General features: G+C 49.1%; 1 protein-coding gene across 3 annotated transcripts in view; it reads left to right on the forward strand.

Moving 5' to 3' along the window:
- The window catches only part of LOC119168205 (branched-chain alpha-ketoacid dehydrogenase kinase), a 225,222-nt gene that overhangs the window by 72,836 nt on the left and 126,025 nt on the right, over positions 1–26,361 (forward strand). For 2 of the 3 annotated variants that reach the window (XM_037419620.2, XM_037419612.2), the window contains exons 5-6: positions 9,844–9,963; positions 21,681–21,779. In XM_037419620.2, coding sequence (XP_037275517.1) covers positions 9,844–9,963; positions 21,681–21,779 — 219 coding nt within the window. The remainder of the gene's footprint in view (positions 1–9,843; positions 9,964–21,680; positions 21,780–26,361) is intronic. The other variant, XM_075890993.1, reaches the window with a different exon arrangement.

A 26,361-nucleotide genomic window follows, 5' to 3' on the forward strand; every position in this document is an offset into this window, starting at 1 on the left:
AGTTGCGTGCCATCGGCGAGGGCACAAAGCAAGACTGTGATGCCAGTTTCGTGTTCCCCCTGGTCAGCACGCTCACCGAACTGCTGCCCGTCTTCTCAATCGTTGTGTCCAACGGCATTTCAAAATAAACAGGAGTTTCATCCACATCGCCAATTTGCGAGAAAATGTAATTGTGCTGCTTTCGCAGGCCAATTACATATCTCTGGTACTTGAGCAGCTTCTCCTCATAAGAAGCCGGCAAGCGTTGACATATTGCAGTCCGCCGTCTGATTGAGAGCCCTTGCCGCTTCATAAAGCGGTGCAGCCATCCGCGGCTTGCACAAAACTCATGAGGTAGGAGGCCTAGCTCCCTCTAAAGTCGCCGCACTTACACTTAGGCCATCTCGGTCGATGCGGGGTGAACCCTACTTTTTACATCTTCGATGAACTTTACTAGCTCCGCCTCCAGCTCACGGTAGGCACTGGTCTTGGGGCCACGAAATGACCTACGGTTGCGGTGCGCGGCTTGTAGGCCCTCTTTCTTTTTTCTCCACAGTCGCACGCAGGACTCGTCCACATCGTGCCGTCTTCCCGCTTCGCAATTTCTGAATTCCGCGGCAACGACGATGATCTTGAGCTTTTGCTGTGCCGTGAAGGCCTGCCGCCGTACGCTACTCATGGTGACAGAACAGATCGACTTAGGCTTGGCGAAGGGGTCGAGATGTGGAGAACTAGCGGTATCAGCGAGGTAAAGAGCGCTCACACTCGGCGACAACTTGACAGCACTACCCTTTCTAGTACACTGTAACAGCACCCTGGAAACAGCAGAACCGAAATGCATGCCTGCTACCGCATCAAAATGTAGTACATTAATTTGCTGATAATATCTCTATAGCCACTATAATATCTCATTTGCCTTGCTGAAATAAATACTGCTTTATTGATTATGGAACTTACTTTCTTTATCATGGAACTTTCTTAGACAGCACCACCTTTTTGGCAAGCCCTTTCCAAAAGTAAACATGGGGTCCTTGACGTAGGGACATGTGGAGAGTCACTGAGCGGCCACGAACCTCCAAAAAATATACTTGTGATGTGACAGTGAGATTTTACACCGAACAATCAAATTGTCTTTCCCCAAATGTTTTTCTAAACGCTTCAACGATGCAAACAAGCAAAACTAAAATCGGCCGCAAGCTGCCGTGCTAGTTGCGGAGCAACACGAATTTGCGGAGCAACACGAATTTGCGGAAACCTCCTCCGTAGCCTTCGCTACACTGTTAAGAGGCTTCACAGCACAACACGCATTGCTGTGAAGCAGCACAATAGGGAAAACCCCGCGTATTATCCGCACCTCAACTTTGCTACTGAAATTTTTTGGTTTTTGGTGCGGGTTACACGCACGAAAATACGGTACCGTATTTACTCGATTCTACTCCGCCCTCGATTGTAACGCGCACTCGGTTTTCAGGACTGAAAAAAAAAATTAAGATATCGATTGCAACGCGCACCCATTTTTTTCGTTGGCTTGCACGATCACACTATTCGGGAAAACGACTCCTTTCGGGAGCGTCTTCCGTTTAAATATGAGGTACTCCCCCGTACCTTGTGCCTATCTGACGTGCAACGGAGCATTGCCGTCACTCGTGTTTTACCGTGGCCCGATGTCAGCATGCGAACTTGCTTCGCCCCCTTCTTCTCGACGGTTGTGGTGCCAGGCATGTCGAAGTAAAGAGGTGTTTGATCGGCATTCCCGATTTGCCCAAGCAGGTAGCCGTTGTTGTGCCGCAAGTTTAGCACGAACCTCTGAAAACTGTGAAGCTTTTCTTAGTACTCCTCCGGCAAGTTTTGGCCCATGCCCGTTTGCTTTCGGAGGGAAAAGCCTTTTCTCTTCATAAAGTTAGTTAGCCAGCACCTGCTCGCTTTGAACTGGCTCCGCGTAAGCCCCTTTTTCTAAAGCTAACTGCATAGCCTGCACTTAGAGCCGTTCCATTCCTCAAGTTTTGTTATCGCCCCAATACACTACACAATTCTCAGTGCAAACCGCGCCTGCAGCCGACTACCTGACAGGGACTCAGTGGACACCACGAAGTCCTTCCCATTCGCCATTGCCCAGCCGCCACATGTCACCGCACCACCGGCAGTACGCTGGCACAACGCGGGGTCGGTCTCCTAGCCCGTATCCAAGAAACGAAGGGCAGCAACCGATGGAGGTGCGGTTGCTGTGAGATAAACTACCGAAGATCATCCTCCTCCGACGACGCCGCGACAGAGCTTCCTGAACACGACGCCAACCAGGCAAAGTCCTGATAGTGAAACCTCACTTACCGAAGGTAACCTGACGACGCAACATAGAAGCAGCGGAACAAGCCGACACAGCCGTGACCCGACGCCACCCCTTAACTGTAACGCGAGACGGCGAACTAGCGACCTCGACGTTCTTATCGACGGCCACAGTGTGACTGCTCTCGTCGATACTGGAGCCGACTATTCCGTCATCAGTGGGTCGTTCGCCGCGAAGTTGAAGAAAGCTAGGACAGCTTGAGAAGGCCCCGAAATCCGCACAGCCGGAGGTCATCTCGTAACGCCTGCAAGAATCTGCACAGCGAGAGTCACCATTAATGACCGTATTTATCCTGCAGACTTCGTAGTCCTACAGCGTTGCTCGAGAGATGTCATCCTTGGCATGGACTTCTTATGCCTCCATGGTGCTGTCATCAACCTAAGAACAAAGTCGATAACGTTATCCACAGAAGAAGCACTACTGCCGCGCACGCCATTAGGAAATCATGCCTTGAATGTGCTGGAAGAACAAGTTACCATTCCGCCTCGCTCCAGCGTCATTATTTCAGTCGGCGCCCCTAAATCAGCTGACATGGAAGGCATCGTTGAAAGCAGTCAGCATCTCTTGGTCACCCGCTATATTTGCGTCGCAAGAGGAATTGCAGAGTTGCGGGAAAGCAAAGCAACGGTTATGCTCACAAATTTCTGCAATGAATACAAACGTGTGAACTAAGGAACGACGGTCGCATACATCGAAGAAATCGTGGAAGCCATCGGTGCTTTCGCCCTTGCCGATTCTGCGAAACCTGCTCAGAGAAACCAAGCCCCTCCCTCAGCTTTCGACGTCAATCCCAGCATTCTGAACCATAAGCAAGAACAGCTCAAAACCCTGCTGCTGCAATACAAAGATTGCTTTTCATCGTCTTCAAAAATTCGGCAGACGCCAATCGTGAAACATTGCATCATAACCGAGGAAAATGCCAGACCACTCCGTCAGGGTCGGTACAGGGTTTCGACGCGAGAACTCGAGGACATAAAGACACAAGTTAATGAAGTGCTACGGGACGACATCATCCAGCCGTCCAAGACTCCATGGGTGTCCCCCGTAGTGTCATTGAAGAAAAAGGATGGGACGCTACGTTTCTGCGTCTAATATCGCCGCCTGAACAAAATCACAAAAAAGGACGTGTATCCTCTCCAACGAATAGATGACGCACTGGATCGGCTCCATAACGCCAAGTTTTTTTCGTCAATGCACCTCAAGACTGGCTATTGGCAAATCGAAGTCGATGAAAGAGACCGAGAGAAGACGGCGTTTATAACACCGGATGACCTCTTCGAGTTTAAGGTGATGCCCTTTGGTCTTTGCTCAGTGCCTGCAACTTTTCAACGCGTTATGGATACAGTACTGGCAGGATTGAAGTGGCAGACTTGCCTTGTGTACTTGGACGGCGGCATGTTTTCCTCAAGTTTCGACAAGCATCTTCGGCGCATTGAAGCTGTACTTCAAGCCATCGAGACATCCAGACTCACACCTAAGCCAGAAAAGTGCAGATTTGCGTACGAGGAGCTCTTGTTTCTGGGGCACATGATTAGCAAGTCTGGAGTTCGTCCTGATCCATGGAAAACAGCCGCCATCGCCGACTTCCCGCCGCCCACTGACAAGAAGGTGGTGCGCCGATTTCTGGGCCTGTGCGCCTATTATAGGCGGTTTGTAAAAAACTTCGCCTGCATCGCCGATCCAATCACTAAGCTTTCGAAGGCTGACGTGGAGTTCAAGTGGGAAACGCCGAAGGAACATGCTTTCCAGGAGCTTAAACATCGCCTCCAGACGCCTTCGTTGCTTGCCCATTTCACCGAATTCGCCGAGACAGAAATACACACTGACGCAAGCAGTATAGCTCTTGGCACCGTTCTTGTGCAGAGGGCTGACGGACTTGAATGGGTTATTAGTTACGCCAGCCGATCGCTATCGAAAGCTGAAGCCAATTATTCCACATCAGAAAAGGAGTGCCTCGCCATCATCTGGGCTACGTTGAAATTTCGCCCCTATCTCTACGGCAGGCCCTTCAAAGTTGTGAGCGACCACCACGCCTTGTGTTGGCTAGCTACCTTGAAGGACCCTTCAGGTCCCCTCGCACGATGGAGCCTGAGACTACAAGAATATGATATTACCGTCATTTACAAGTCCGGCAAGAAACACTCCGACGCCGACTGTCTCTCTCGTGTGCCTGTCGACCAACCACGCCCCGGGACCCGGATGACGACTACTTCTTGGGAAAGATAACTGCCGACGACTTCGCTGAACGACAGCGGGCTGACCCGGAAGTTAAGGCCCTAATAGAATACCTTAGAGGCAGGACTGCCGAAGTCCCGAAGGTATTCAAGCGTGCACTTGCGTCGTTCTTCCTGTGAAACAGTCTTCTCGAAAAGAAAAACTTCACCGCTTCGAGCCAAGTACCTCCTTGTGGTGCCTTCACCTCTGCGACCAGAACTCCTGCAGGCCCTGCATGACGATCCAACGGCAGGGCATCTCGGTGTTTCTCGCACGCTCGTGAGGATACAAGAAAGGTACTACTGGCCATGTCTTACCGCCGACGTCACTCGTTATGTGAGGACATGCCGGGACTGTCAGCGACGCAAGACACCACCGACAAGGCCAGCGGGACTTCTGCAGCCAATTGAACCACCTCGCCGACCATTCCGGTAGATGGGTATGGACCTACTAGGGCCGTTCCCGACGTCGGCTTTCGGAAACAAGTGGATCGTGGTAGCTACCAACTACCTCAGCTGCTACGCCGAGACAAAAGCCCTGCCCAAAGGCAGTGCATCCGAGGTAGCTAAGTTCTTCGTCGAAAATATCGTCCTACGTCACGGCGCCCCGGAGGTCCTTATCACCGACAGAGGAACGGCATTTACTGCTGACCTAACTCAAGCGATTTTGGCATACAGCCAGACAAACCACCGCTGGACGACAGCGTACCACCCACAGACCAACGGCCTCACCGAGCGGAAATAAGACGATCGCCGACATGCTGGCAACGTACGTCGATTTGGAGCACAAGACGTGGGAAGCCATTCTTCCGTACGTGACCTTCGCATACAACACGGCGGTGCAAGAGACAACGCAGATATCTCCATACAAATTGGTCTACGAAAGGAGCCCGGCAACAAAGCTTGATGCCATTTTACCCAACGTCACTGACGAAGAAAACCTCGATGTGAGAGAGTACCGTCAACGCGCCGAAGAAGACCGAAAACTCGCGGGTCTTCGTATCGAGAATCAACAGACGACTGGCAGCCGCCGTTACAATATTCGACGACGCTTCGTGGAACACCAGCCCGGTAAACGTGTTTGGGCGTGGACGCGGATACGTCGACGTGGACTCAGTGAAAAGCTTCTGCGACGGTACTTCCGAGTCCAGAGCGTCGCTTATGTTTTCTTCCTTGAGTTGCTGCTACCTCTAATGTTGCAAGTGTCATGAACTAGACAGAGAACAAGAGACAACACTTGATCCTGGGCCAGCTGTTCTAATCTTTCTCTTCCTGTTCTACTTCCCGCTAGCTGCCCGCGCGCCAGAGCTTCCCTGCCGCGTTTCGTCATCACACTCGGCCAAGAATGCGACGTGCGGAAGAGCCCACAATGTCTCCGGTGGGCGGTGTTGGCTGCATCGGAGCGTTCGATCCTGGAGACCTGTCCAAAGGGCCTCCGGTGGCCTACACTGATTATGTCGTTTAGATCGTTCGCCATATTGCTGTGTAAACTGAGCCTTGGTTGGTCCCTTTGTCGATGACAACTCCTGGGGACGACATTGGGTATGTCATAGTGGTCGAAGTTCCCTGCACTGATGTGATTTGGCATGAAATTTCCTTTATGATGGTTTCGGCGGGCAGCCCTGACTGTGATGCAGTGGTCGTCACACGCCTAGCAGACCCCTCATCTTGGCGGTCTGGCCTTGGTTCACTTTTGTGCGCCCGGTCGACAAACACTTTCGCAACTCAAAATATACGTGCACTCGCACAAGCTCTGGGACGTGATCATCAAGATTCGACACAACAGTCTCGCCCTCGCTGTCATTGTAGTCTTTTGTGCTGTGGCGACTCGGACAAAATACGGTGACCGGTAGCTCCGATCCATGTTTGTAATTGTGACCAGAACCGCTTGCGACGTTACCACCTTCGTAATTAGCCGCACGGTGTCCACGTGGTACACTGTGCTTGGCGTCAGCGGGTTCACACGCGATGTAGTTGGAATCGCAGATGGTGACTACGTCTGCCTGGGACGCATCTATATACGCCTGATGATGCTAGCGTCAGGTCTTGAAGAAACGGGCAGACGTTCAAAGAATGTGGTTGCGATTGTATTGTCTTGTGCACGTGGTTCACCCACACACTGGGCCGAAGACTTCCGTGGAGTCTCTGTCAAGGAAGTTCGAGACATGGGTTTCGACGCGCAATCCGCGATCTGAAAAAATTAAGAGTGGTGCCCTTCACGAGAGCTGTCGTCGGCAGTAGTCGGTGGCTGTGTTGTACTTAATTCGGGTGCCGGCGACGAGTCCAAAAGCTCAAGTGATGAAATGCCACGCTCAACAGCAGCCTCATAGTGGAACCCCTCCAGAGTTCCACCCTCGCTTGTGGTTTGGTTGGACGAGGTGGTGGCAAAGAGGTGGTCAGGAATACAGCCAAAAGCAGCAATTAGCTTGCAGCTCCAGTCCGACCAGCTCAGCTGCTTCACGTCTTTATACTGGTGCCATGCTGCGGTACCTTCCCGAAGGAGGTCTATGGCCATGCATCATTTCTGAAGCTCTGTCCAAGCCTCACGCACTGCTAGGGCGTTCATGGTTACCACCCAGCTGTCGGCGTTGTTCTAAAACCCGTGGATTTCCGGTAGTTCGCAGACGGCCTGTAATGGTGAGGTGGCAGGTGGTGGTGGGGTGACAGAGATCACCAACACGAAGCAGCCGAGCTGGTGTGAGAGCTCGATAAGAGAAGACGGAAGCTCCTTGTGTTGCTCCAGGGGGTTGCCTCAAGGTCGTGCGAGGCAGCTACATCCAACACTGCGTTAATGGCACACAATGCTGGCAATATCGTAGGAGCTCGCTCGGAGATTGACGCTGTCAGATCGTTAATCTCGACGTGGAGTAGCGCGATGGTACGCCGCAGGTTCGCGGCGCTGTCGGGTGTGAAGCCCAAAAAGTCCATGATCGTGATCTTCAAGTAAGTAGTGGTGGCAGCACTCACGCCGGCGAGATTGACGAGCAGAGAAGCTTGGACGGCGTACCGTCGAGGCTCGTATGTTGGAAGAGCACTGCTACGGGAATATAAGCCACAGGAAGCGTGAGCAGCATTCCCAATTGACAGGAGCCCCACGGATCCCTATCGTGAAGCGGTGGCAGGGTGTACATTAGGTCGTGCCCTAGAACCACAGGGGAGGCCTAGACGCTGTCCAATGAAGGGTAGCTGAAGTGGCGGGCGGGACCCCATCGCCAAGGAAGCGTTGAACGGCGTTCCTCGATGGAGAAGCCCACACTGCCGACGAGCCACGAAGACACGTACTGGTTGCTTCCTGCAGAGGGTTCACTTGTTGGATTGTGCCATTGTCATGAACTAGACAGACAACAAGAGACAATACCCGATCCTGGGCCGGCAGTTCTTATTCTGATCTTTCTCTTCCTCTTCTACCTCACGCTAGCTGCCCACGTGCCAGAGCTTCCGTGCCACCTTTTGTCATCACACAAGGTCTAACATATATCAATTTCGGATAAGTCTGGTCGCTTTATCTGTATTGCATGCTTAGTAAAACCACTGAGATCTTTTGTCTTTACCAGAAAGCAAAAATTTTAATTAACAGTGATGTGTGGCCCGAGAAATCTGCTCCAAAACTAAACTTTGATGCTCCAAAACACACCTCTTTGTGCTCCAGAGCTACTCCGAAACTCCCTTTTTACTGCTCCAAAGCTGCTCAAAAACCACATTATTCCTGCTCCCAAAGCTGCTCCAAAATACTGAAGGCCGCTTCCACTCCGGTAATTCCTTTTGTGGGAAATGATTTAAACTCCAACCAAAAAGTATGTGAAGATGCGTAAACCCGACGTTTCGGAGCCGACTTGGTTTCTTCTTTGGGGGACTGGGGCTACGTTGCTGCGGCATCTTCAAAGCACTCGCGAGGTGGTTAATGACCCTCTCTCTCTCTCTCCCGTTTTGTCGCGGGGCGTAGTCCATGTGCATACACCGGCGGAAGGCTTCTGAGAGAATGGTTGATGTTTTGGACCCTTCGATGTATATACCTAGACTCAAGTAGCAACTTGCTCCTCCTGTTAGTCTCGCTTGCAAGGATGGTTGTTATGTCGAAATTTATCCGGTGGTCATACGTCTCAGAATGCTTGGCGACTGCGCTGTGCTCTTTGTAGAGCTTCCGGACGTCATTGTTCAGGAAGTTTCATGGAGCCAATATGGCTGAAGTATCAAAAAGCAATTTGAAATCCACGGTCTGACAAAGCATCGTCTGGTTGAGAAGAATTATGAAATAACGAAATGAAATAGCCATGACCAAAGTGAAGAAGTTCATAACATCAAAAATGACATTTCGACAGATCAATATGAAAGGGTTTAAAACATCGTAAATGACATTCCGGCTATCATACTTGGTCGGCTGAAATGTCATTTTTAATGTTTTGAACGTTCTAATTTTGGTGTTTGAACCTTTTCATTTTGTATTTATGAACTCCGTGAGGGTTACATTATTCGTAGGGATATAAAAGTGAGAGTTTGGGCATTGATTTTCGTCTTTTATTCACCTGGGATGGTAAAATTAACAACGCTAGAGTTTGCACAGTGTGATTTACTTTTTCACTTCAGCACCCCTTTCACGCACGATACAAAGAAAACCTTTTTTCCTGCTAGTTGGTTCATATCATTGAAGGGGTAGCGTATTGCACAAGCTCGAAGGAAGGAACCTGAGGAAGAGGGGAAAATGTACAGACTTACAACTGTTTATTTCCTCAGAATGACAAGCGAAGCACACACACAACACACGTTCCACTTGGTTACGCAAGCCCCTCAGCCCCTGTGAACACTATTGCACGAGTGACGCTAACAAAAATGTTGATGAGAACTAATATTGCTTCTAATAAAGAAAAAACAAGCCCTTATATTTTCACTTCTTTCCTACAAACAAAAACATCAACTGTCAAACACTTGTGAACTTGCATAAATACAAACTTGTACCCCATCGCATGCCTCAATGGTCAGAATTGCGTGGCCATTTTCCAGTGATGTTTTGCACACATGTAGCCTTTCAAAGATGTTGTTTCAGTGGTAGTGCAGATACTCACGTCCTCAGCAACTTATGTTATGAGCAGTTTATGCCATACAATGGTGCTATCATCCAAGGTGGGCGTATATTTCTCCTCAATCTTCATTTCGGGGCAATCATGTAAGCTAATTATGCATACTGCTGCTGAATTTTGTCAAGCACTGGGGGGGGGGCAAGGAATCTTTGGGAAGCAGATTTCGGTGCCCGAGCAATTTATTCACTCCTAAGTTTATTGCAACAACCACAACGGTGTGTGTGTCTTGCAGGTGACAGACTTTGACTCGGAGAGCCGCTACTCTGAGACTGTGCAGCAAGTCTTGGACGACCACAAAGATGTGGTTACACAACTTGCAGCTGGCTTCAAGGAATGCCGGAAGCACATTAAGGTCAGTGTTAGCCTAGCCTAACTCGAGGAAAGCCGCTTCACCAAGGCTCAATTGAGTCTTCGGTTTTGTTACTTCATACATGAAGTGACAATTGCGCTATCTTCAACATGACAGGTTATTAGGATAATTATAGTTCACCATGACGCTCAGAGGATTATCTGTAAATAGGTTCAGGGTATATTGCTACTTTGTGTGCACATTTTGTGGTGCCATTTGCTCTTCTGAGCCAGAGATTCAATCGTCAGAGAATTCTTGAGTGTTCCCATCCATTTCAGTTTCAACGCGATAGCGTAAAGATCTCATTTCACAGAAATTCCGGCATCTGCATGGTCAGTTATGAGCGAAAAATGATCTCGCGTGTGAGCAAAAAATAGGGAAAGATGTAGATAAAGTAAATAATAAAAAATTTCGGGTCTGAGTGAGGATCGAACCCTGGTCGTTTGTGTTGCAAGCAGGTGTTTTACCACACAGCCCCATGTTATCATTGGAAATACAGTGAATGTAACTTTGCCTGCTTAAAAATGCTGTGAAAATAACACTCATGCTTTACGAACACGTGTGTCCTGTATACATGATTCACAATGCAACATGTAATATTGCCGTAATATTGTGTGGTACAATCGTGCATTGCCATCAGGCATGATAACATCTGATTATCATAAGGATTTCACGGTAAAAAGCCTGCCACCCACTATAATACCCCTGTCACACGGGCACTTAAAAGTTTTTAAGTAAGCGGTCTTTTTCCGAAAAGGAGTTCCTAACAGTAGACACATGGCACAGAATGAACTCGTTTTCTGAAGCAGTTCTTTTCGTAAACGGAGTTCGTCGATCTCTTTTACGGCTCCAAATGAGTAGCCTCGAAACCAGTGGGCGCCAGCAATTTTCGAGTGGTGGGAAAAAAAGAGCAAATGCTTATTTTTCTGTCACCAAAACTTTTTGTAAAAACAAATTTCATATCCTGCAGAAGGTGTAATGAACTCTTTTAATGGTTATTTTCTTTTCTACTCTCGTAAGCAGCTACAACGCGTCGGCAATATCATGTGGTGACGCTCGGTCTTGCCCCGCGCCATTTTGCACAAGCGAGGAAAGAGTGGCAGTCGTGTGTTTGCCCGTCATTCAAGTGGTCAAGCTTGTATAGGGCAATGCCGACTCGCTTCTCAGGAGTGATGGTTTCACGCATGCTGGTGCACTGTCTTTCGAGCTCACTGCGCAAGCTCTCCACAATGAAACGAAAGGTGGACGTGTACACTCGAAAAGATTGCTTGAAGTTCTGCTCACCGAGGTGAGGTACAATTCCCTCGAACCACCTCTCGTTTCGTCTGAAGGCCCAGATCGATCGATCGCAGGCCTTCTCCGTCAGCTCCAGTGCGCACAGCAAGGAATCGCTGAACAGCAGTTGCTGCTTGATCCTCTCCTTGGTGGCTTTTGCAGCGTCTGCCTCGCTTTCCAGAGCGAGAAGGCAGGCCGTGAGGCTTGCGATCCTCGCTTTTTCTGTCCGTACGGTCGCCCATAACGTGTCAAGAGCAGTCGAGAGCAGCGAAAAAAACAAATACGGTAAATAAAAGCCCAGTGGTGCCAGACGGACTTGTGCACGTCGCTAGTTATGGGAATTCTTCCTTAACTAGTGCAACAAACTTTCACATTGGTGTTTCTTTATCTCTTATTCTTAAATTTATTTGAAGAAACGAGCAGTGCAACAAGTCTTTAATTTGTACATCGTGATACATCGTTTAATTTTCATTGCTTCTCTTTTAACTGCTAGCGCCACACTTTCGCTAGCGTCTCGGAACGAAAACACTAAAAGGAGATCGTTGCTGGAGTGTGTCTGCGCCGCAACACCTGTTTGTTAAAAGTCTTTCAACTTCGTAAAAGACCACTTACTTAAAAGACTTTTTGCGCGCCCGTGTGACACAGGTATAAGGCACACTCTTTACTGCGCCTATTCTCTTAAGGTCACGTAGTGGGTGCGTGGAAAGTTTGAAAATATTTCACTCAATTAATTGCTCCTAGTTGAAAGCTTGTTATGACTACACAAAATGCAGCCATATGCAAAAGCTTCACTGACACAAGCCACTTTCAACTTTATCAATTACATTGTAGTAATCCACATATTAAAGCTCTCGAGTAACATCATACAATAAGAAGTATGCACTAGGGACAGGATATCGCTATTGTGATCAGCACTTGAAGGCAAAGCCTTAGGGTTCCGGAATTTTTCAATGTAGCAGTTTAGACGTCTTGGCAGGATGTGGGTATAGCCCAGCAGCATTCATTGTGTGGCCCAAGTATTGGACCGTGGGTAACCAAAACTTTCAACTGCAAGTTTCAGCTTCAAGTCCACCTTTTGCAAGCACTCTAGTACTTACCAGTCATTTGCCCACTGTTTGTCATCATTAACGCCTATTATCAAGATGCCGTCAAAGTAGACTGTGAATTGATCAAAAATCCCCTGCAGGTTTTTCATTTTTTGTCGAAATGTGGCCAGGACAGAAGCAACGCCTAATAGCAGTTTTGTGTATTAAAACAAACCCTTGATAGTGACAAACTCCTGTGGCTGTTCTTCCAGCTCGACCAGCTGGTAAGAGTCCTTTACTTATACTCCTCCTCATTAATGAGAACTACCAAAGTGTAGGGGAAGTTATTTGTAATAATTATGTTGTAAATGAGAAGAAAGACAACTGTATGAAAACACAACTCACCCTCGGCAGGGACCGAACCTGTGACCTTTAAATAACGTGTCGGTTTCCGTACCCCTGAGCTACAGTGGCGGTCATCCTTCGGTCCACTTTGTGGAGTATTTATGTACATTAAAACCTAAGAATGTTTGTCAGCAGTGATAATATCCCTGAGGGTGTGTGCGGGACACTTTTTTTTTTTTGTTTGGTGTCACGAAGCATATTATCTTGCTACGAGCTGGCAGCTGACCAATAATGTCTTGCACACCACCTGAAGGCATCCATGCCCAAACGAGACACTCACTGGGTCTGTTCAATTCACCTGCACTAATCGGAACCGGTTCACGGCAGTGCAGGAAAGGTTCAGAAATTCTGTGCCACATGTTAGTGGGGTAGAGTATACATTAGGCAATCGGAGAAGATGCATCAACAAGCGGCTTGAAGAGCATCACTATTGATGCAAGCAGACAGCGATCACAGGCAACCTTTCTATGCATTGCAGAGAGTGTGGGTGCAGCCCAATGTTTGAAAACACTATGATTCTGGCCAAATAAAAAAAATAAGACTGCACGGGAAATTTGGGATGCCGTTTAGATATCAGACCAAGAAAGTGCATGCACCAGTTCCAGCTCCATTGCACTAACCCCGACGAAAATCAAATTCATCAGAATCCAGAAATAGCAATTTAATCAGCATACTAAAATAAGAACTTTGAATCAGCACCACATCAGGTAATCGCATTCACCTGTTGTGTAGCATCTGAAGACAGTGGAGTGAGATTGCCGGGCCCCACCCTCTTTGTAAATTGATTTTTTTCTTTCCAGCAAGCCTTCTTTCTTCCAGGTTCGTTCAATAAACTTCAGTAAATAGTTTGCGCTTGTACTGTCCATTTCATTTCTTGTCTCCTCCCTAAGTTTGTTCTCTGCAGCAACTGTAGCACAATTTTTTCAGTCATATCACTGCAGCATACTGACATGTGGAAAGTTGGGGTTCCCCAATGGGTCCCCTTCAGGGGTGTTAATGGCACGATGTAGTTGAGGGCTCTCGCAAATTTTAAAATAATTTAATGCACCTTGCAAGGTATATTCGCTGTTAATATTGTCACGATGAGTCACAAGTACTGGGGGATTTATTGAACGACCGGGTAGCTAGCTCTAGGATGGTGCGCCAGTCGTGGCTGGCTCTCGAGCCGAGAAGAGGCACGCAATCTTCTTTCTTTCCTCCAGGTGGTCGAGTCGCTCTTGCAGTTGACCCACTACGTGTGGGTGGCATTATTCCCCCTTTCGAAAAGAAAAAAAAAAAGTCCCAAAAGGGGGAAAGAAAAGTACATAGCACCACCACAATGTTACGACATAGGCACATGGAAAAAAAAAAAAGAAATTGGAAATTCGGATAAAGTAACAGTAGAAATTAATGAGCGTGCCAATATAGGAAAAATCAGTGAACGAAGAAGCAAGTTCACAAAAATAAATAAATAACACAAAGAACAGTGTACGGCAAGGAAAAAAGTTGTGAACAACGCGCAATAAATGGTTTCATGCGCAACGCATGAAGGAAATCCGACCTCGGTCGTGTCTTACTCCGTGCCTGCGATGTTGAGTCCGGAACCACTTCGTAGTTCACGTCACTGACGCGACGTAACACTTTATATGGGCCAAAGTACCGGCTCAGTAACTTTTCACTAAGGCCACGGCGGCGGACGTGCGTCCACACCCAAACTCGGTCTCCGTGGTTGTAAAATACTTCACTGTGGCAGATGTTATAGCGCCGTGCATCTGCCTGCTGTTGCTGGCGAATGTGTAGTCGCGCGAGCTGCCGGGCTTCCTCAGCACGCTCTGCGAGTTCATCGGTGTCAGTTGCCAACTCGTCTTCGTCTTGACACAGTAGCATAGAGTTCAGCATGGTCTGCACTTCGCGGCCGTAGAGAAGCTGAAATGGCGTGAATCGCGTGGTCTCTTGCACGGCGGTATTATACGCGAAGGTCACGTAAGGTAAGATCCGGTCCCATGTTTTGTGCTGTTCGTCGATGTACATTGAGATCATGTCTGCGATGGTCTTATTCAGTCGCTCGGTAAGTCCGTTGGTTTGCGGATGGTACGCAGTTGTCTTTCGGTGTCTGGTGTTGCTCAGTTTGAAAACTTTGTCCGTAAGCTGTGCCGTCCCTCTGTCTGTTATTATACTGGAAGGAGCACCGTGTCGTAACACGATGTGGCGCATGAAAAATTGTGCTACCTCAGAAGCCGTGGCTCGTGGGATCGCCTGGGTCTCAGCGTAGCATGTCAAATAGTCGGTCGCGACGATCACCCATTTGTTGCTGTCCGCAGACAGGGGAAATGGCCCGAGAATGTCCATGCCGACTTGGTCGAATGGCGTGCAAGGGGCTTCAATGGGCTGAAGCAAACCAGCTGGCTTAAGAGATGGTTGCTTTCGGTGCTGACATTCTCGACAGCTCTTGACGTACTTCTTGACGCTTGCCGAAAGTCCTGGCCAATAGTACCTCTCGCTCACTCTGGCAAGTGTCCCCGTGAGTAGCCCAGATGACCGGATGTGGGTTCATCATGGCAAGCGAAGAGGACATCGTCTCGCATGTCTCGAGGAACCACCAGGAGGTAGGCACGGTTGTTCGAACGAGCGTTCTTCTTGTACAGCACACCATCTCGAAGGCAGAACGACGGCAACGAGCGGAATAAATGACGTGGTATGATTGTGCCCTGGCCCTCTAAGTGATCGATGATCGAACGAATCTCTGCGTCATCCCGCTGCCGTTTACTCAAGTCTGATGAGCTAATGGCGCCCAGGAAGCCTTCGTCTTCCTCTGCTTCCTGACTGACGACATGAAGGGGTGCGCGTGACAGTGTGTCAGCGTCTTCATGCTTACGGCCGGACTTATGGACGATGGTGACGTCAAATTCCTGCAGCCGCAAGCTCCACCGTGCTAGCCGTCCTGAAGGGTCGCGCAGGCTTGCCAACCAGCAGAGGGCGTGGTGGTACGTCACTATCTTGAAGGGACGACCATAAAGGTACGGGCGAGACTTGGTGATTGCCCACACGACTGCGAGGCACTCTTTCTCCGTAGTGGAATAATTCGCCTCGGCACGCGATAGAGAGCGGCTGGGTAGGCTATCACCCTTTCGATGTTCTCTTGACGCTGAATGAGCACTGCACCAAGCACAACGTTACTAGCGTCAGTATTGACGTCCGTGTCAGCATCATCGTCGAAATGAGCGAGAACGGGTGCTGATTGCATGCGCTGTCGCAGTTCATCAAAAGCTGCTTGTTGCTCGTTTTCCCAGACAAACGGCATGTCGTCCCTTGTGAGACGAGTCAGAGGTTCTGCTATCTGTGAAAAGCCATGAATGAACCGGCGATAGTAGGCGCACAAACCAAGGAAGCGCCGGACGGCTTTCTTATCGACAGGAGCTGGTAATTCGGCAACAGCGGCAAGCTTGTCTGGATCGGGCCGGGCTCCTTCGGCGCTACTTACATGTCCAGGAAATTTTAGTTCTTCATAGCTGAAGTGGCACTTCTGTGGATTTAGAGTGAGGTCCGCCGATCGGATAGCCTCCAGCATGCTGCGCAGGCGCTGAAGGTGCTGCTCGAACGTGGCAGAGAAGACCACCACATCATCAAGGTAGACAAGACAAGTCTGCCACTTGAGCCCTGTGAGGACAGTGTCCATCATTCGCTGGAAAGTTGCCGGTGCTGAATACAAGCCGAAAGGGAGTACTCGAAATTGGTATAGGCCGTCTGGAGTCACGAAGGCTATCTTTTCGCGGTCTCGCTGATCTACCTCGATTTGCCAATACCCGCTTTTGAGATCAAGAGAAGTGAAATAATGGGCACGACGAAGTCTATCCAGCGAATCGTCGATACGCGGTAGCGCGTACACATCTTTTTTGGTCACGTTGTTAAGCTTTCGGTAATCGACGCAGAAGCGTAGCGACCCGTCCTTCTTTTTGACAAGCACGACTGGAGATGACCAGGGCTGTTGGATGGTTCGATAACGCCATCGTCAAGCATCTCGCGAACTTGCGTACGTATCGCTTCACGTTTTTTAGCCGACACGCGGTAAAGGTGCTAGTGTATTGGGCGTGCGTCCTCGTACGTGATGATCTTGTGTTGAGTGATGGACGTCTGGCGGATCTTTGAGCAACTTGCAAAGCAAGACCTGTACTCGAACAAGAGCGCTCGCAGCGCAGTCTGGTTATCGGTGGACAGATCAGGATTGATGTCAATGTTGCTCATTGATGTGTCTGCGTTATCCACTATTTATGACGTGAGACAGTTGGTTACGTTTGCTACTCCGTGGGCAAACGCTATCGAAGTGCCACGGAAAAGGTGTCGATGCTCGTTGCTAAAGTTGGTATCGAGCAATTCAGATCGGCCGTCACGAACTGTATTACACTTCTCGCTACACATATGCCTTGCTGCAGGAGGTGTTCTAAATTTGTCTCGGCCACCACATCGCCATCGCTCAAACCAAAGCATGTTATGTCGACTAGAACACTGGCTCGGGGAGAAAGCGTCACGCTCTGTTCAGAAATACGGAGTACGTCGACACGCATTCCGTCATCCTGCACGTTCATTGCTCGCTGGGCTGAGAACGTGACGCGGCGCTCTTGCAGATCAATGATAGCTCCATTTTCCTATAGAAAATCAACTCCCAGAATGACGTCACGGGAGCATTCACGTAGAACAAGGCAGCTTGCTACGAATGTGTACCCTTGAATCTGTACTCTAGTTGTGCAGGCGCCCAGTGGAGTAACGACATGGCCACCAGCTGTCCGAATCTGCGAGTTATGCCACGGCGTGATTACTTTCTTCAGCTGCGTTGTCAGTTTCCCGCTCAGTATGGAATAGTCTTTACCGGTGTCCACTAACGCATTAACTACACAACCATCAATTGTTACTGCTATGTCGAGGGAAAGCCAACTATCCTTTGCAGCAGCAGGTGATGTCGGACCAGTTTCTGTACGGTTCTGCGTCAACAAGGAGGTCTTCAGCGCTTCGACGTTCAGCGACCCCGCCCCCAGAGGTCGCTTCGGCTAGTTTTTCTGGGGGGGGCTGGGAGATCGTGCGGTAGAATACCGCTGGGGCGTTGATGAAAATCGCCTCGGTGATGGCGAGCACGACTGGCGCCCGGCAGACGGTGGTGCATGCTGCTGGGAGGGGTAGTTTCGGATGTCGCGTGGTCTCTGACCGTAACGGGATGGCGGCGAGTACGCAGAGAAGCCGCGAAGCCCAATACGGTGATAAGGGCACTGGCGGTACAAGTGATCAGCTTCTCCACAGTGAAAGCATAGAGGTGGTGATCGGGTGTGCGCCAGACATCAGACTTCCGAGGAGACGAGTGCTAATCGTCGATGTACTGGACCGGTTGCACCGAACGATGGGCGACAGAAGCACCACGAACAAAGGGCAGGGGTGGTGGCGTGTACGTGCCTTCGTAGTATGGTATGTGCTGGGCTGACTCTAGTGAAACTGCAGGGACAGGATGAACGAACAATGGCGGCAATGCAGCAAGGCGTTTCAAGGCTTCCGCGTAGGTTGTCCCACGGTGGTATTTAGCAGGAGCTGACGCAGCTGTATCAGGAGGCAAGGTGTCCCGGAGGGCCTGGTGCAGCTCATCCTTGATCACAGTTGCAATAGAGCTAACCATAGGATGAGGTGTTACACCAGCCTTTTGCAACTCTTCACGTACGACATTACGAATGAGTTCACGTAAGGAGTCATTGCTGGTCCCAGCAGCGGCGAAAATGTCAGCAGTGGACATGCCACTGACTTGCCTGTCGTATTGGTTAGATCGCTGCTGCAGCATTTTTTCCATTGTCACGGCTTCAGACAAGAACTCCGCGACCGTCTTCGGAGGGCTTCGCACGAGGCCGGCGAAAAGCTGGTCCTTGACACCGCGCATCAAGTGACGCAACTTCTTGTCCTCCGTCATTCTTAAATCTGCCCGTCGGAAAAGACGCGTTATGTCTTCGATGTACGCGGTCACAGTTTCGTTTGGCGACTGGACGCGGGCAAGAATAGCTCGTTCAGCTCTTTCTTGGCGGTCAGCGCTGGCATATGTCTGCAGAAGTCTACGAGAGAATTCGGGCCACGTCGTCAGCTGCTGCTCTCGATTTTGATACCACGTGCGAGCCCCGTCTTCGAGATAGAAGTAGACACGACCCAATTTCGCTGCGTCATCTCACTGATTCAAGTTGGCTACGCGCTCGAAGTCCGCCAACCAGTCCTCAACGTCTTCGCGCTCCGTACCATGAAACGTCGTCGGTGCCCGTGGGCTTTCCAACGTATAGCGGTTCGACGACGTGCTTCCCGTGCCGGTTGGCAAGGTTTGTACCGAAGTGCTTGTCATGTTTGTTGACGTGGTGGGAGCAGTATCGTTGACTTCAGGAGGCAATCCCCTGATTCGGCGGCTAGTCCGATGCACGGGAGTATTGACTGGCACTGGACTCGTATTACGGCTTCCTGGGGGGGTCTGCAGCATCCGTGAGACTACCCAGCACCTTCCACCAGTTTGTCACGATGAGTCACAAGTACTGGAGGATTTATTGAACGACCGGCTAGCTAGCTCTAGGATGATGCGTCAGTCGTGGCTGGCTCTCAAGCCGAGAAGAGGCACGCAATCTTCTTTCTTTCTTAGAGCCGTTCTTGCAGTCGACCCACTACGTGTGGGTGGCAATATTTTGCAGGTGATATCAGAATGTTCACGAGAATCGATGCTGCAGGCTGTCTCGGCCGCGAAATTTTGTGTCAGTACTTCATTAAGAGACAGGAAAAGAACAGAGTAGTTCAGAGCAAATGGGGGTTAAGGATATCGTAGTGTTGAAATCAATAAGAAAAAAATGGATATGGGCTGGTTACGTAGCACGTAGGTAGGATAAGAACTAGTCATTAAGGGCAACTGACTGGTTTTTCAGAGAAGGCAAACGCATGGGGGAAGGGGTCAGAAAATTTAATGGGCTAATGGGATTGAGAAGTTTGCAGGTATAATGTGGCAGCAAAAAGCACAGGAACGGGTTGATTGGCGGAACATGGCAGAGGCCTTTGCCCTGCAGTGGGTGTAGTTTAGGCTGATAATGATGATACAGTAAAAGCTCGTTAACTCAAATTGGACGGTACCAGAGAAAATGTCCGAGTTAACATAATTCTGAATTATCGAAGGTATCATAAAAAAAGAAAAGTAAAACGTACACAGCACAGACAAACCTTCATTTTTTGAAAAAGTGCATTATTTTCGTCTGTCTAGCTATCTGAATTTCTGACAGAACGATCTTATTTAATCCATGTGGTGGTGCACACGTTCACTGTCACAAGGACAAACACAGAACTTCTTGAGGACAGCGATGGCTTTGGCGGCCTCCTGCACGGTGTAGCGACATCGTGTTGGTGGCTAATCTTGACTGTAATCATTGAAAAAGTGATTTTGCTCCTCTTCAAGCACTTCCAATAATATATCGTCAGTCATAGTCTATAGGGATGTAGGCTAAAATCTAAATGCCACTAGGATGAAAAGAATCAAATGCATGTCATTTACCTCGTCGTCTATATTTCCAATGGGCTCATGGGTGTCCTATAGAGTGGCCTCCGAAGGAATATCAGAGTCGTCAGGGTGGACAAGGCCGCTGTGCCGGAAAGAATTTGCAATGACAGCAGGCAGCGCTTTGCTCCAGACATGCGCTAAATTGTGAATGCGGTGAAAAGAGGTGGTTCATATTCTCGCCCTGCTACCTTCCACAGCAGGGTCCATTCCTAAACATGCTTTCTGTACCTGCTTTTTATGCGCTGTATTATCCCTTGATCCAGCGGTTGCACAGCAGCCGTCGTGTTTGCAGGCAGAAATGCAAGTTCGATGCACTCCAGCCCTGTCACTCTGGTATGAGCGCTGCAGTCAATTAGAATTAAAACCTTGCGTTTGTTAGCGGAGAAGTGGCGGTCGAGCTGGCACAGCCAAGCTTGGAAAATATCCGAGGCCATCTAGGCCTTTCTATTGGCGCGATATTGCACCAGAAAGTGGTGAATGTTCTTAAAACACCTGAAGTTACGTTATTCAAACACCTGAAGTTAGACGCACTGAAACATTCTATGTTCATTTTCAATGCGAACTTTTCAGCTTGCTGACAGATCAACGGTCCACTCAACGGAAGCTGGCTGTTCCGCATGTCTATTATCCACCACAGCAGTGCGTCTTCCAGCTTCGCGTGTGCTGCCGTCCTTAGTCTTCTACGTGTACCAATGAATTTGCCGCTTTCAAATGCCTTGAAAATTTTTGCATGGTTCTTCACATAGTCGCTTAAGGTGCTTCTCTTAACATCGTACTTTTTCATGATCTCTTTTTGAGAAACATCTGCATTCACATCTTTCAAGATTATTTACTGGCTGCTGTGGCCGTTTAATTCCTGTGACAGTCGCCATTGGTATGAGGCACGACGGCGGCGCACACAAACAGGCCCAACACGCGAAGTCACAACACCAAGAACCAAGTCAACCAAGTCACGAAGTACACCAGTAGGTGTAACGAGCAGTTGTTAGTAGACACTGAATGTGCCAGTGGCCCAAGCATTTTTGCTGGGTGGTGACTAGCGCCATCTCTCCACTTCTCCCTCCTTCACTATCATTATGATCATATTATATTGTGCTGCAGTTTGTTCGGTTTCTCTAAAACTTGGGTTTCACTGTCGGTTACGGCAAGCGGTGCTTGAGCCTCCAAGCCATCGAGACAGAGTTGCACGGAGTTGTCCGAGATGACCAATGCACGGCTAAATCTCTCCGAATTATTGAGCATGTGACCCCATTCAAATATACACAGTTTTGTCGGGACCGCACTGCAAGTCCGAGTTAACCGAATTTTCGAGTTAACTAGGTCCGGATAAATGAGCTTTTGCTGTAATGTATATATTCATGCAGTAGTTGAGCATGAATTCATTAGCTGCCTAAGGAGATATGAACGGCAGATAATGGCACATATTTTGCTTTTTCTGACACCCACAATTTATTTCTATTGTATTTCATATCGTGTTTTCCCTTCTTTAGCAAGATGAACTGGTGAAGACTTTCCTTGACCGTACCCTGACATCACGGCTGGGAATGCGCATGCTTGCCGAACACCACATCGCCCTGCGCAAGGACAGGGTGAGTATTGTGTTGCTATTTACGGCGTGTATGTTTTCCGTTATTCTTCTGTACGGCTGCACTTAACGACTGCACTAGAAGCGAGAGGTGGGCTACTTGGCAGTTTATGCTTGGGTTGTAAAAACAGTGCAAAAAAATAGAAACAAGGGCTGAAGAAGAGTTGCGAGTATCGCTGCCCTGTCGTCTCTACTTCAGTTTTCTCTCTCTTTTTGCGCCGTTTTCACATTCAAAGGTGCACATATCAGCTGCCATTTGGCACACAAGTTACTGGATGATTAAAAAGAAGAATTGAGTAGATGCAATACATATTGGCAGGTGGAAATGTCTCTAGGTAGCTACATCCTTCTTTGATCATTATGAATAAAGATCGGTAAACAGGAGTTGTGTCGAGCTGATGTTTCGACAAGGGGACTTGTCTGCCTCAAGGCAAGAACAGAACTGATTTCTTGCCTCTTGCCCCGCCGCGGTGGTCTAGTGGCTAAGGTACTCGGCTGCTGACCCGCAGGGCGCGGGTTTGAATCCCGGCTGCGGCGGCTGCATTTCCGATGAGGGCGGAAATGTTGTAGGCCCGTGTGCTCAGATTTGGGTGCACGTTAAAGTACCCCAGGTGGTCTAAATTTCCGGAGCCCTCCACTACAGCGTCTCTCATAGTCATATAGTGGTTTTGGGACGTTAAACCCCACATATCAATCAATCAATCAGAACTGATTTCTTTAGTTGAAAAATATAACTGTGCTAAATACGAGACACCAGAAATGAAGTGGTCAGGACGGTAGCAGACTGACAACTGGTTTACTGAAACATACACCCTTATGAAACAACCTAAGCGCATGGGCAGTGTCAGTCATGGCCGCGTAACAAGTTGCATCACCGCCAAGACTCCTATCTACTAGAAAGGAAATTACACTCTTTCCTGGAAAGACACACGGATGTGTCGCTGACACATTTATCAGGCCGGTGTCTAGCTATTCAAGATGCTTCCAAGATTTCTCTTGCTCTTTGGCTTTTGGCTCGTCCTATCACCTTGGTGCTACAGAACATGGGCTTGCATTGCTGCGCGTGTGCGCCGCAATGAACTGGTGGATGGTTCCGGCTTCAGTCTCCTAATGAATTAGCATGCTCCGGCAAACGCTTGTGAATACACCTTCCAGTCTGCCTCACGTTAACCATTCCACTGGTCAGGAACTTCTTTAGTGCTAGCATGTCTACGCTTCGTGCCCTCTCCTTCATCCTAACAAATGAGGGAAGGGGCAACATTGGAACTGCAGCTGTGAGAGAGCCGGGAAGGGGGGGTGCTTTTGACAAATTGTACGAGTTTTGACGAATTGTATGAAAAAGGAATAGGTATGCTGTGAAAAAAAAGGGGAGGGGGAGTGTTGGGGAGGTAAGGATGTGCACGTGTCGCTGAGTTCCATTTGTTGAACCGGTTTTCACAAGTTGGCAATGGCAGGTTTGAAATTTGTAGACGCTCCGGTCATTATGGGATTTTAGGAGCTTGGTCAAGAAGCTTCCATTGCTCGCACCTGGGCTGGTGGCGGCGGCCGGCGTGTACACCAGTTTTGCCAGTGTACTCTTCTCCAGTCGCTACTCCGGTCGCCTGTCTAGTGAGTCCAACGATGCCCACTAGATGGCGCGCCACCAACCAAGGTGTCGGATTTTTATCGCTCATGCTCTCGCCTTCTCGAAATAGATTTGAAAGAAGGGAAGTGAAGAGAAAAGTGTGGCATCCTGTCTCTCTCTTGGGTCACCTCAGCAGTGCCACACGGGGGATGGGTAGTTAAGGAGAAAAAGGAATGTGGAAGAGAGGAAAAGAGGAGGGTTTCAGTGTTTGATCTGGCCGTAGGCGAACACGCGCCGCCTCCAAGCTGGGAGGAGACAAAAAAGTCACAGCTTTGCCGCAAAGGCGAAGCAATGAATGCGGTAGCTATAAACTGAAAGGTCACGCGAAGAATGGCAAGCAGATCGAAATGTGCCCTGCGTTTCTCACGCATAAATGATGCATGGTATGTACTCACAGGTACAGATGAATGTGTATAAGCATCTCAGTTTTTGGTTCACTGTGTCTGAAAAGCACACCATTTTCCCAAACAGAGACTGTGCTACGAGTGCAGTGGCCGTTGTGCGCCTTGTAACTACAACAGAATCGTTCCGGTGAAAGCCCAAAGTGTACGATTCTCCCCACTGCCAGCTAAGTGAGTGTTCGCGAGAGCGTCTCTTCTCCACGTGGCTAAGTACGCATGGGGGATGAGAGCGCGTGCCGCCACGTCTTGACAATCTGGCGACGCGCGCTCATTGCACCATCTCGCTGGCAATGCTGAAAACACAATAGTAGTTCTCCCGAGACGCTCATTCGCCAGCAGGAAGTGGTAGATATAAATAGCTTGCCATTTGAACGTCGAAGAAGGTGCTCCTTTGTGGCTCAATGGCTAACGACTCGCACTTACAATTAAAAGGTTGGAGGTTCGATTCTGCGCACTAGTCTTTTTCCAGATAATTTTTCTTTCTTGCATTTTTATATATATAGATACGTATTCATATACAGTAAATGACGGTGACGTCGGTCGCAATATTTAGCCGAGAGGGCCCACATAATTGCTATCGCAATAAAGGAAGCCATTCGCTTCGTAGGGACAGCAGCACGTGACAAGTTTCTACAATGAGAGATAGACACGGATACCAATATCTTCCCAAGCCCCCTCACCTGCCTGCTCTCAACCCCATTGAAAAATGCCGATTAGCTCCACGTCTGCCATTTATTAGTGTTATGCATTTGGTCACGGCAGCGTCTAGTATAGCATAAAGGGGCAGGTAATTAACTACCGATTGATGTGGCCAACGCTGTGCATTGGGGGTCGTGGAATGCGCCTAACAACGTAGCCTTTCACGTACTCATCATGCACTGGTTCGTTAACAAGCCTTCCCACAGAAATGGTCTCGCCAAGAAACGCCCGATTTACCTCCGAGCAAGCTCCTCTAAGACCATTCATTTTGTGGATATCGCTGTGGTTTTTTTGTGTTCTACCTAGGATACGTAGTGAAACATGTTCGGGTCGCACAAAGAAACAAGCTCCTCAAGCAATGATTTTTCTTCTTCCATGGCATGGGCCTTCTCCCAGGGGGCAAGGGTTTTATTCGTCCACTTGTGTAGAGATAATGTGCCACAGGATGCCCTCTAACAAAAACATCATTGCTGCCTTGTCAATTGGTGGTGATTATGGGCACAGCAATGCCCAACTTAGTGAAAAGGGGGGGACACCCATCTTCACAGCTCGGTGGGGAGTGCATTGGATGCATAGATTGTTGGCCCCACTCATGGCAAAGGCATTCGCTTCTTTTTACAGTTAAAGCTGCTTGTAATGAACCTCTATATAATGAATTTTTCAGTATAACGAAGTTTTGTTTCTATTCCCCACCGTTACCTCATAGAACTACATGTATTTGCGACAGCAGGAGGCAACGTTGATATAACTGTGATCAGTTAAGGAGAGGTGCGTGCCAAATGTTGAAGCGTGGCGACGGATGAAGAGAGTCACCCGATGGCACACACACCAGACATGTAGACGCAAGAGATTAGTCGAAGAAAGGCACGTAGCGTGCACCTGAGCCAAGAAGAAAAAGCCCAGAAGATGAGTTGCCACTGGGTGATGGGACGCCGAGCTGCGAAGATGAGGGAAACAAGCGTCGCTACCGCGACGGAAGCAGTAAAACTACCCAGTTTTGAGGTTTGAGTGAAAAAGCTCGGGGATTGGCCGTTGATATCGGAAGAATCGAGTGAGGCTACCCGAACTTGCCGCAACCTGTCACAGCAATTTCTTGGTGGACTACAGCTCCTCCGCTTTGATCCAGAACGTATGCGGCCCCCCACCACAGTCAAGGCGCCGTTGACATGACCCGCCGCGGTGGTCTAGTGGCTAAGGTACTCGGCTGCTAACCCGCAGGTCGTGGGTTCGATTCCCGGCTGCGGCGGCTGCATTTCCGATGGAGGCGGAAATGTTGTAGGCCCGTGTACTCAGATTTATGTGCACGTTAAAGAACCCCAGGTGGTCAAAATTTCCGGAGCCCTCCACTACGGCGTCTCTCATAATCAAATGGTGGTTTTGGGACGTTAAACCCCACAAATCAATCAATCAATCAATCAAGGCGCCGTTGACGAGTTGGGCATAGCCTAAATGAGCCGTAGAACGTGACGAAGACCGGAACCAACCGGCAATGAGGTCGTGTGGATCATTGAGCGAGGTTTTGTAGGACGACTTCAACAACGGTACTACTTCGTCGCAGTTTCGGAAGTGGTATCGGAACAGTAAGAATGATCTATTGGGGGAGCGCATGAGAGTAGCCACCAGACGTCATTATGGTGGCTAGAATTGGGAGGTGACGCCAACGGGAGCTCGGAGCCGCTCCTTCGTTTCGAGCAGCGCGGCGGTGGCGCTGTCGGCGGAATGGTGATGCTAGTTACGCGCGCGCGCCTTGAGCGCGCGGACCTTTCAAAGATGCTGTTGCTGAAGCATGATTCAGATAAATTGGCGATTCAGATAACTCACTGTGACGATGGCTGATAGAACGCCATTTCAAGCATTAAAAG

This window comes from Rhipicephalus microplus, chromosome 3 (genome assembly GCF_043290135.1).
Source record: "Rhipicephalus microplus isolate Deutch F79 chromosome 3, USDA_Rmic, whole genome shotgun sequence".
NCBI lineage: Eukaryota > Metazoa > Arthropoda > Arachnida > Ixodida > Ixodidae > Rhipicephalus > Rhipicephalus microplus.